This window comes from Heptranchias perlo, chromosome 11 (assembly GCF_035084215.1).
Source record: "Heptranchias perlo isolate sHepPer1 chromosome 11, sHepPer1.hap1, whole genome shotgun sequence".
Classification (NCBI taxonomy): domain Eukaryota; kingdom Metazoa; phylum Chordata; class Chondrichthyes; order Hexanchiformes; family Hexanchidae; genus Heptranchias; species Heptranchias perlo.
This window is the reverse complement of record NC_090335.1, coordinates 14,939,649-14,952,211: the sequence shown is the minus strand read 5'-3', so window position 1 is coordinate 14,952,211 and position 12,563 is coordinate 14,939,649. Positions and strand designations below refer to the sequence as shown.

General features: G+C 39.3%; 1 protein-coding gene across 2 annotated transcripts in view; it reads right to left on the bottom strand.

Annotated features, from left to right (window-relative positions):
• Positions 1-12,563, bottom strand: part of fndc3a (fibronectin type III domain containing 3A) — a 228,175-nt gene that overhangs the window by 116,614 nt on the left and 98,998 nt on the right. The window contains exon 1 of one of the 2 annotated variants that reach the window (XM_067992589.1): positions 2,841-2,916. The exons of the other annotated variant lie outside the window; for it this stretch is intronic. Coding sequence (XP_067848690.1) covers positions 2,841-2,847 — 7 coding nt within the window. The 5' untranslated portion in view covers positions 2,848-2,916. Of the gene's footprint in view, positions 1-2,840; positions 2,917-12,563 lie in introns of those variants that run through there. 2 annotated transcript variants of the gene reach the window in all.

The window sequence follows — 12,563 nt, the reverse complement described above, 5'->3', positions numbered from 1 at the left end:
CTTTGCTCTCCTGACTGGCCTCTCATCCTCCACTCTCCATAAACTTCAGCTCATCCAAAACTCTGCTGCCCATATCATATCCCACGCCAAGTCCCACTTACCCATCGCCCCTGTGCTCACCGACTTATATTGGGTCCCAGTCCCACACAACGTCTTAAATTTAAAATTCTCACCTATGGCCTTGCCCCTCCCCATCTCTAATTTTCTCCAGCTCCTACAACCCTCCAAGAACTGTGTCTTCCTCCAATTGTGGCCTTTTGTGAATCCCCACTCCTTTCACCCCATCATTGGTAGTCGTACCTCCAGCTGACAAGGTGCAAAGTTCTGAAATTCCTCCACCTCCTCTCTCCTCCCGCCTCCTGCAAAACCTCCCTGCCTCTCCACCTCTCTTTCCTCCTTTAAGAACTTCCATAAAACCTACCTCTGACCAAGGTTTTAGTTACTCCTCAAAATAGATCCTTTTTTGGCTCTGCATCGAGTTTTGCCCAATTACGCTTCTGTGAAGCACCTTGGGACGTTCTCCTACATTAAAGGTGCTATATAAATGCAAGTCTTCATTGTTGTTGTAGTAAAGTTTTTCTCCCCCTCTTTTTCTAAGCAATTTTTTCCCTTTCCTTCCCTCACCTGAAGGCATTGACTCCTTCCAGGTATATTCCCACTCTCCAGTACCTTCCCCAATTGGTCATTATTCAGAAGACAGGTTCAGCAACTTGTATCCACAGCACTACCAGTGTTATTTGTGAGCCAGTCTCTAGCAGTAGCCTGGTTGAACTGCCATTGGTTTCACTTCCACTACTGTGAAGAACTGTCCAGTCTCAATATTCTAACTGGTATGTCTCAAATTGACCAATGCAGGTGTGGTGAATTGCATACACTTGTATTTTGTGCAGCAATGCAGCCCAATACCATTTCTAATATGGTAAAACTTAAAAACCTTTTATTTATTTCATGCACTGGAATTGCACCGCAGAGGTGTCCAACCTGTGGTGGTTACATAGCCCTGATAATGCAGCCCTCAAAGCTCAGACAACTCAGTTCTATTTGCACTTATTTCTTATTTGCTGGTTTGTCCTGTTTGAATTTTTTGGGCCACTTAGTTTTGGAAAGGGCTGAGAGTCAAAAATTAAGCATTGTGTTTAAGATTTAGCTTAGTATCAATTCTGGCACGCTACTTTAAGAGTTAAAAACCTGCTTCACACTCAAATATTGTGGCAACAATTAGTTGGTTTGTCTGAGGGAGGGGCCAAGGCATTCACTTCAAATACAAACATACAGTATGATATATTTATATACGTGTTTGATTGACAACTATTTTTGAATTTAACAGATAATTCAATTCCGCAATGGCTTGGTCACTGTTTTGAAGGCATTAATCAGCCATTCTTTTTCAAATCAGACAATCCATCTGCAACCTTCGAAGAGAGTTAGACAAGCCAGAGGCTTCTATGGATGGTTGGGAAAAGAAAAGATCCCGCTAAGTGAGGAAATGACTTAAATCTTATTTTAGTACAGGAGTTGCAAATTTTAAAAAAAATATACAAGGAGCTGGCTATTCTAACTACTGTTTAGTGCTACTATTTCTTTGTTGTATTACTATTTAAAACATTTCTTTGGCAGTCAAACCCCTAGACAAAGTCTAGTATAGCATTATTCTGCCGCCTTACACACATGAAAAGGATTCAATGAAGGCACAGAATAGAACCAAGTAGCTGAAACGATCTAACAAACGTTAGACTGTCTACAGAGACAAAGCTATGGACACTTCTAATGTACATCATATTAAATTAAGGCGCTATGAAGGAATCATACAAATGAACTGCAGACTTAGCTCAGAGTTTTCAGCATTGGGAAAATGTTAGAAAGATGAAACTTGTATCCAAACAGCACCTTTCACATCCTCAGAACATCCCAAAGTGCTTCACAACCAATGAATTAATTTAAAATGTAGTCACTTGTTTTGTTGGCAGATGCAGCAGCCAAATTGTTCATCGCAAAATCCCACAAACAGCAAATGAGATAAATGACCAATTAATCTGTTTTGGTGGTATTTAAGGAGGAATCTTGGCCAAGACAGTTCTTCTCCAAATAGTGCTATGGGACCTTTTACATCCACCTGAACTGGCTGAAAGGGCCTCGGTTTAATGTCTCATCCAAAAGACAGCATCTCCAACAATGCGGCACTCCCTCAGTACTGCACTGAAGTGTCAGCCCAGATAAAGTGCTCATATCTCGAGGAATAAGATTTAAAATCAAAAAGAGTGAGAAAGATTGCAAGTTCATTTAACCATGTGGAGTTATATTTCTTTTCCAGAACAAAATATATCAAAACAGGCTACAATTTTAATCTAAAATGTATGTCTCACTCTAAAAGGAATGAGATGTAACCGCGCTGATTTAGTTATGCAAGCACTTTGATTTTTTATCAACTGACTTCACTACTTGTCCTCTTTTGCTTTCCCAAAAGATGGAAATTTGCCATTGGCTTCAAAAAGTAACTGATGCATCCTAGAGATTTTCTGACTAATGTCCACAAATAATTTATTGCTGTCTAATACTATATCCTGTTGTGCTTCACAACCGTTTTCTCTTTCTGTCTGACCTGCCAATGTTGTCAAGTCAAACACTGTTCTGATACACCAGCTCAAGTAATAGAGAAAGCCCTTGGGGCTACCTGAGTTATTTGCTTGATCTAGAAAAACCAGGCCTACTAGATCCTGCAGCATAACTTGGTAAACCAGAAAAAAAACAATTTCAGGCTGCTATATTGCATGCTGTTGCTTTTTTTTGTTTACATATCCCACCCTATAAATGAACATAACAGGTTTTTATAAGGGTCTTACCATCCATTTTTGTAATTCCACTGTAAACAAAACCCAGGAAATGAAGCACTGCCAAGTAGTGATTATCTACGTGAGCAGCTCTCCACTGTGGTGACTTGGCGGCAGTTTATTGGACTAAAAGCTTGTTCAGCTGCAGCCAGCAATCAAACCTGCCATGTCACATGATTACTGCTGCACCCAATTGCCAAAAAAAAAATCGAGGTGTATTGCTGATGTGCCTAGCTTATAGACAGTAAAACCAAATAAACAAGGCAGCCAATGCATTGGTGCTACTGTACTAATTCTATCCTTACAGTACAGACAAAACCCTTTATATGTAACTAGACTAGAGCTATTTGTAAATTATCTTATAAATACATGAATGAACATTTTTCAAATTAAAACTACCTAGCTACGAAACAACTCATTTTAAATATAAACTTGAAGGCAGTCTTGGAGATGTAGCGGATTACATATTGTTTGCAAGATACATAAAGCACATTCCCTTAACAGAGACCTCTGAGGTCTGGATTATCAGATTCAAATCAGCTTTCTTTCCAAATACTGATGACAGTGCCAGCACTAGAAAGGTTTATGCAGAGTATCTGTCAGCTCTTGGGATTTTCTGGTAGTCTTACTGAAAATAACAGACTGATGTTTGGTACCAGTCAACAACCTTGGATATAGAAGACAAAGGCCTATATACAGAATTAGGAGGTACTAAGGTGGTACAATGCTAATTGAACTCTGACTAGATACTTGGGATTGTGAGATCTAGTCAAGAGCCCAAAAATGCAAACTTCAACATGGTTAGACTGCACGGATCCAGACTCCACTGCACCTATATCTGATTCCCTAAGCCAGAAGACTGTCTTCCATTTGAAGAATCTGTCACTGAACAATGTTAAGGAAATCCTAGACAGATAGGACAATGGTGTAAGTTCTGCTGTATAGATTGTAAGTATATATAATTATAGATAGCTTCCATACATTAGAAGTCAGGTACACTAAAAGAAAATTGCTACTCACTATAGTACAGTACTTGATAATTTTAAAACAATGCACAGAAAAACATTCATTTAAAAAAGGGATATCAGCAGCAAAAGACCGACAAAGACAAATATATGGATAAAAACGGCAATGTGACAGTCAAAAAATAGAAATTTAACAACTTTTTTCATTTCCTTTTTAGTGCAAAACTGCAGTTGGTCAATAGGGCACAGAACTGATAAACAATCACAAAGGGCATTATAAACAAACACGAAAGTCACCTGGCAGCTTATCAACAATATCTTAAAGGGACTTTTGTCTTGCTGATTCCTCAGTGTCCCCTGAGGTTTCTTCTATTTGTATGTGGAGAATGCAACAATGAAAATGTGAAAAAACAGTCTTAATATGAAATGAATCAAATCCTTGCATTTGCATTTCAGGACTTTAATTTGCCTGGTTGATAATGACCTTGAACGGTCATCCGTCTTCCTTTTCATCTTCATTATTGGATACACATCCATTGAGTAAAGTGAATTAATGCTTGCTGTACCTATGCTTTGTCGAAGAATCATTTTGCATTTCATAACTCATCTATTTAATTTGCCCAGATCATTCTGAATGCTATTGCATTGATCCTCCTTGCTCTCGTAGCTTCGTACCATCAGCAAATCTGACAAAACTGAGTACTGTCCTCAGTGTATGAATAAGATAACTGAAGGCCTGAAACAGACCTCTGAGGCGCTCCACTAGCTACTGTCTGAAAGACCGAGCTTTCTCAATTTATTAACTTGTTTTCTCTTTTGGCAAACTAACTAAAGGGAGTGGAAGATTTTTGTCTTGCTGTCAGTGTACAGAGGCAGCACAGAGAGGTTGACAGAGTTGCCGAGGTCACTGCGTAGATCTTTTTGAAAATTGCTGGCATCAGAGCCATAGAGAGTATCAACCACAGAGAAAGAATTGTTGCACCTTCTGACTGATTTAAAAACAGCTAATTGTATAAAACTAGAAAAATTTATTTTAACAAACTGTGTTACAAAACAAATTATTTTGTTTTTTTTCAATCTTTTGCACCTGCGAACAGTTTGTGTTGGTGACGGCTGATGATATCATGGCAAAAAGAATGTTTAAAATTGTGAGAGCAAGACAAAGGGCCATAAGTTCAAACTATAAAAGGCAATGATATCAGGACATTCATCACACAAAGAATAATTAACAGTTAGAATGGACTTCCAGCTAAGAGTAGTGGAGGTGAAAAACCTACAAAGGTGGACCGCATGACCTTCCTCATCCGTAAGTATCTTGTGATCTTCTGAAAAGGATTCAACAAAGAAGCAGTTCTGTAGATGCAGTAAGGAAAGATCACGTCCTCTTACCTGAAAATTCCTACAGGGACACATTTCTAACTTTGCTGGAATTTTTAAACATCTCTTTTCTTAAGTGTGTAAGTATTACTACTTTTTTTAAAGTGTGTAAGTATTACTACAATTTAACATACTAATTGTTAAAACTTAGAAAGAAAGACAATCATTTATACAGTGCCTTCCACGGCCTGAGGATGTCCTAAAGCACTTTAAAGCCAAAGTAATTTTTGATGCATAGTCACTGTTGTAATTTAGGAAACGCAGCAGCCAATTTGCGCACAGCAAGATTCCACAAACAGCAATGTGATAACTACCAGATAATCTGTTTTTAAGTGAGGAATAAATATTGGTCAGGCCGCTGGGGAGATCTCTCCTGCTCCTCTTTGAAATAGTGCCAGGGGATCTTTTACGTCCATCTGAGAAGACAGTAGGGGCCTGAGTTTAATGTCTCATCCAAAAGATTGCACCTCTTGACAGTGCAGAGCTCCCTCAATACTGCACTGGAGTGTCAGCATGGATTTTGTGCTCAAATCCTTGATGAGTGGGACTTGAACCCACAATCTTTTGACTTAGAGGTAAGAGTGCTACCACTGAGTCACAACTGACGGCTAACGTCAATGTTGGGCTAACGTTAATTCAGTTTGTAGTGATGGATCCTGGCACGTTGGGGAAAAAAAAGCATATTCACTCAATACATCATCTCTTACAGCAACAGTAACTGTCTACTTTGGTGAAGATGGGATCATCTGATGTGACCTGCAAATCTAAACTAATCAGTCAAGTAGTCTGGGCTCAAAATCTAACCGTTAACTGGATAGTTTGAACATGGATGAGGGGGAGGTAGTCAAATTACCTTATTCCAGCTTAGGCTGCTGTTTGGCTTGAACAGCATCACTGTCTTCAGCCAGGCTATCTATCACTATAATTGAATTTAATGAAGGTTAACCAATTAGAGGTTATTGCTGAAAACAAATCAACTATCAAATTCTACTAATCTTGAAAGTCCTAGGAAGGACAGCCAATTCCAATGGAAATTTTTTTGATTTTATCAAGATGCAAGATGGCCAAAGTCATGCTCCTTCTACTCTGTCCAACCTCAGAAGAGCACCCCCAATTGCACTAGTGTGACATTTCCATTTCCGATGTCAGCTATCCACGTGGCCATAATGAGATAGTCAACTTAGGTAAATTAGGGACAGATTGTGCTGCAAATCCACCTCCACTAGGAACTGCACTGAGACCACAAACTAATTTCAAGGAAAAGCCTACAGCTACCAAGGAGAGAAGACTTTCATTCAATCAGTTGGGCTGGATTTGAATTCACATCTCAGAAGTGACAGGATATAATAGTATGCTTACCCACTGCACCCTCCATTAATTACAATGGTTGACAGAATTCCCAGCCAGAAAAGGTGGCTGGCTAGTCTTCTGATTCAGCACAATGTCAGTTATCGGAAGTTAGTTTCAAAACAAATGATGTTATTCTTAGTTCCTTTGTAGACCTCCCTCCTGCCCCACCCCCACCATTTAAAAAATAGTAAAACTAACAACTGCTAGAGCAGCAGTTAATACAAATACTATCTATCAACGTGAAAATTTTCACACGTTATCAACTTCTGGGAGAGTGAATTGTACTGTGTCTAATTTCAAATTGGTTGTAAATATTTCCCTAACTGACAGCGCTAATTGAATGTAACTTTCCTTTTTTTATACTTTGCTGCAACAAAGAAGCTGCAGCACCATGATATACATTGAGGGATATTTCAATCATTAGCGGTCAAATCAACAAAACATCCAACAAGCCTACTGATGTAGTACAAAAGCAAAATGCTAATATATCAAATTTTTAGAAATTAATTGCTATCTTTCTTAGGACACCGAGTATCAGATACATCACAGTTACTTAAAAACTGCTTAACTTGTGAATTTCCAGGTTTATCCTTCACAATAATTTAAAAATCTCTTCATTTCCTGGGACAATAATCAATTTTGGGCAACATCAAATTTCCAGTTCAGAGAATTACTTAGTCGGCAAAAGTACAATATATTTTTTTTAAAAACAGGTGTAGCACAGAACTGACCAAAAAGGCTGTTTGTTACTAGCAGGATTCATTTTTGTTCTGTAAAAACACAGAATTGCATTAACACAACTTCATCTAATACAAACAATAAACTGTAGAGATTGCATTAATCACTGAAATATAATTTTTTTTTTAGAAAAGTGCTTCTATTTATTGTCTGGAACTGCCTGCATAATCCCTGCAGTTAGATCACGCAATCATAGAAAGTTATGGCACAGAAGGAGGCCATTTGGCCCATCATGTCTGTGCTGGCCAAAAGAGCTATCCAGCTTAATCCCACTTTCCAGCACTTGGTCCATAACCCTGTAGGTTCAAGTGCACATCCAAGTACTCTTTAAATGAGTTGAGGATTTCTACCTCTACCACCCACTGAGTGAAAAAATTCTCCTCAGCTCCCCTCTAATCCTTCTACCAATTACTTTAAATCTATGCCCCTGGTCACCGACACCTCTGCTAAGGGAAATAGGTCCTCCCTATCCACTCTATTTAGTCCCGTGATAATTTTATATACCTCAATTAAATCTCCCCTTAGCCTCCTTTGTTCCAAAGAAAACAACCACAGCCTATCCAATCTTTTCTCAGCTAAAATTCTCCAACCCTGGCAACATCCTCTGCACCCTCTCTAGTGCAATCACATCTTTCCTGTAATGTGGTGACCAGAGCTGTATGCAGTACTCAAGCTTTGGCCTAACCAATGTTTTATACTGTTCCAGCATAACCTTCCTGCTCTTATATTCTATGCCTCGGCTAATAAAGGAAAGTATCCCGAATGCCTTTAACCACCTTATCTACCTGTCCTGCTACCTTCAGGCATTTGTGGACATGCACTCCAAGGTCCCTTTGTTCCACTACACCTCTCCGTATCCTGCCATTTATTGTGTACTCCCTTGCCTTGGTTGCCCTCCCCAAATGCATTACCTCAAACTTCTCTGGATTGAATTCCATTTGCCACTTTTCTGCCCACCTGACCAGTCCATTGATATCTTCCTGCACTCTACAGCTTTCCTCCTTGCTATCAGCCACACAGCCAATTTTTGTATCATCTGCAAATTTCTTGATCGAGCCCCCCACATTCAACTCCAAATCATTAATATATAACCACAAAAAGCAAGGGACCTAGTACCGAGCCTTGCGGGACCCCGCTGGAAACAGCCTTCCTGTCACAAAAACACCCGTCAACCATTAATTTTGCTTCCTGCCACTGAGCCAATTTTGGATCCAACTAGCCACGTTTCCTTGGATCCCATGGGTTTTTACTTTTTTGACCAGTCTGCCATGTGGGACCCTGTCAAATGCCTTGCTAAAATCCATATACACTACATCAAACCTCGTTGACAGTCCTTGTTACCTCCTCAAAAAATTCTATCAAGTTATTCAGACACTACCTTCCCTTGACAAATCCATGTTGACTGTCCTTTATTAACCCGTGTCTTTCTAAATGACAATTTATGCTATCCCTCAGAATCGATTCCAATAATTTGCCCACCAAGATTAGACTGATTGGCCTATAATTACTCACTCTATCTCTTTCTCCCCTTTTAAACAACGGTACAACGTTAGCAGTCCTCCCATCCTCCAGCACCATGCCTGTAGCCAGGGAGGATTGGAAAATGATGGTCAGAGCTCCGCTATTTCCTCCCTTGCATCTCTTAGCAGCCTGGGATACATTTCATCCGGGCCTGGCGATTTATCTACTTTCAAAGATGCTAATCCCCTTAATACTTCCTCTCTCACTATGTTTAACCTATCCAATATTTCACATTCCTCCACTACAATTTCTGCATCGTCCCCCTCTTTTGTGAAGACAGACGCAAAGTATTCACTAAGAACCATACCCACATCTTCCGCCTCCACACATAGATTACCTGCTTGGTCTCTAATAGGTCCTACTCTTTCCTTAGTTATCCTCTTGCACTTTATGTATTTATAAAACATTTTTGGGTTTTCCTTAATTTTGCTTGCCAGTATTTTTTTCATGCCCTCTCTTTGCTTTCCTAATTTCCTTTTTAATTTCACCCCTGCACTTTCTATACTCCTGTAGGCTTTCTGCAGTACTGAGTTCTCGGTGTCTGACATAAGCTTCCCTTTTTTGCCTCATCTTACCCTGTATGCTCCTGGTCATCCAGGGGGCTCTAGATTTGGCAGTTCCACCCTTTTTCTTTGTGGGAACATGTTTACTCTGAACCATTTGAATGCCTCCCACTGATTTATCTTCAAGTAGCTGTTTCCAGTCCACTTTTGCTAAATCACTTCTCAGCTTAGTAAAATTGGCCTTTCCCCAATTTAGAACTTTTACTCATGTTCTCTTTGTCCTTTTCCATAACTATGCTAAATCTAAATGAATTATGATCACTACCACCAAAATAGTCTCCCCCACTGATACTCCTTCCACCCGTCCAGCTTCATTCCCCAAAACGAAATCCAGAACTGCCACCCTCTTGTTGGGCTTGCTACGTACTGCCTAAAAAAGTTCTCTTGAATGCAATTTAAGAATTTTGCACCCTCTATACCTTTTGCACATTGTATCCCAGAACAGGTCAAGTATGCTGCTATGCTTAGCACCAGCCTAATGTGAAAAGCTATGATTCATTCTTTCCTTGTTATTCCCAGGAGGAAATGTTGTTCAGAATTTATTGCAGTACATTAGGTTAACTGTGTGCTTCTGTAACTGAACACCCACTCTTGACATCACATAAGCAATGATACACATCACTGACGCAAGCAGTGACAAGATCAAAAAACAAAGGCCATAGACATCTAAATAATAGAGTACACCACTGACGTATACAGCACACTGATCTAAAAAGGGCAGGTTCTACACTAAATCAATAGCTCCAGATGCCATACATAGTTCCACTAGAGTCTTGCCTTTCACAAAATATTGTCAACACTATTTCCATTTTAGAATTCATTTCCAGGTACGCAATGATTAGGATCAATTTTGAATTCCATTTACTTTGATAAGTATTACAAACTGAAATCCTCTTTGTTGTGAGCTATGCTCTAAACATTCTGATGATGTGGAGATGCCGGTGATGGACTGGGGTTGACAATTGTAAACAATTTTACAACACCAAGTTATAGTCCAACAATTTTATTTGAAATTCACAAGCTTTCGGAGGCTTCCTCCTTCCTCAGGTGAATGTTGTGGAAATGACATTCAACATTCACCTAAACATTCTGGACATAAAGCTATAATGAACTTCAAATAATTTTGGTTTAAATTTGCTGGCAAATTGTTGTGAATTGTACCAACCATTCTGCCCCTTGGGCCTGTTCTGCCATTCATTTGATAACCTGTACCTCAACTCCATTGCTCCATATCCCTTGATACCTAAAAAGACTATCGACCTCAGCCTTGAAAATTTTAATTGACCCAGCATCCACAGTTTTTTTTTTTAGGGGAGAGTGTTCCAGATTTCCACTACCCTTTATGTGCAAAAGTGCTTCCCAGTTTCACTTCTAAATGGCCCAGATTTAATTTTATTAGGCCTCCTTGTTCTGGAGTCCTCCAAAAGAGGAAATAGTTTCTCTTTCCTATCGAATCCCTTTATCATTTTAAAGACCTCAATTAGATCACCCCTCAACCTTTTAAACTCAAGGGAATGCAAACCAAGTTTACAGCCGTGGTAAATTAAAACCAAATTTATGCAACCTGTCCTCATAATTTAATCCTGAGTGTCCTGGTATCATTCTGGTGAATCTGTGCTGATACATCCTTCCTGAAGTGTGGTGCCCAAAGTTGAACGCAGTACGCCAGATGGGATCTGACCAAGGCTCTGAACAACTGAAGCACCACTTTGTCACTTCTGTATTCCAACCCCCTTGAAATAAAGGCCAACATTATTTGAGCTTTTTTGATTACTTTTTGTACCTGTGCAAAGCCGGATAAATAGAGTTGAGGTACAGATCATCCATGATCTTATTGGGTGGTGGAACAGGCTCGAGGGGCTGAATGGCCTACTCCCATGCTCCTAAAAACTTAACTTGTATACAAAAGCAGTCTTTTGTCCTGCTTTGAGGACTAGATTTGTTAATGGTTAAAATTAGAGCTACAAAAGAAATCATTCTGAAAAGGAAAATCCAGAGAAACAATATCAAAAATGGGAAAAAACACTGCAGTAGAAAGCCTGCTGGACATATTTTATATGCACCTGTTTAAAGTAATGTGATAATACCAAACTTTGTAAGTAATGGCAGAGAATTAATTTTACATGTATATCGATGCAGTTTTGAGATACAGCCGTGGTAAATTAAAAGAAACATTAAAATGAAACTAAAGCCATCAGCAATATAGAAACCAGGCTTTTCAACTCACCTTACATTACGGTTTAAATTTCAAGGTGGAAATTCCAGATTTTACAATGACTAGTGAAAACATAATAAAACCAAGTTGTCTGGACAAATGATATTAGGATTATATACTGCTACCAGGAACACGTTTTCTTTAAAACAGACCTTTAGAAACTGTGTACCTTTTTTTTTTTCAGTACAGCAATCATGTACCTTAAAGGGTTAAGAAATACATAACAAGTGTACCAATCACAATGCATTTGTGCAACAATTTCCACAGCAAATTTACGCTCAAAAGCATAAATCCACTGCAAATGTCACAGCAGAATTTCCAGCCATGGTCTTGAATACCAAGGAGGAACATTCTCAGAAATAATCAAATTAGGAATATGATATTTTTGGCCTCATTCAGACTTTTAAAAAAAATCACTGGAATTTCAGTGTTTTAAAAAAAACCTAAGTTGATGAACCATTGGTGTCACTAGCCTCAGTTGGTAGTATTTGTGCCTTGGAGACAGTGGATCCGGGTTTCGTTCCAGGGTTTGAAAGCACAAGGTAAGCTGACAATCCCAGTGCAGTACTGAGGGAGTGTTGCATTGTCAGAGCTGCCATCCTTTGGTTGAAATATTAGGTCAAAGCCAGTCTGCTCTCCAGTGATTCAGACCTTACAGTGGTTGCAGGGGAGATTTTCTAAAAGACTTCAATTTCATGGAGAGGCTAGAGAAACTGGGGTTGTTCTCCTTGGAGAAGAGACAGTTAAGGGGAGATTTGACAGAGGTGTTCAAATTCATGAAGGTTTTTGATAGAGTAACATAGAAAAAAAATAGGAGCAGGAGTAGGCCATTCGGCCCTTCGAGCCTGCTCCGCCATTCAATATGATCATGGCTGATCCTCTATCTCAATACCATATTCCAGCTCTCACCCCATATCCCTTGATGCCTTTTGTGTCTAGAAATCTATCCAGCTCCTTCTTATATATATTCAGAGACTTGGCCTCCACAGCCTTCTTGGTAGAGAAT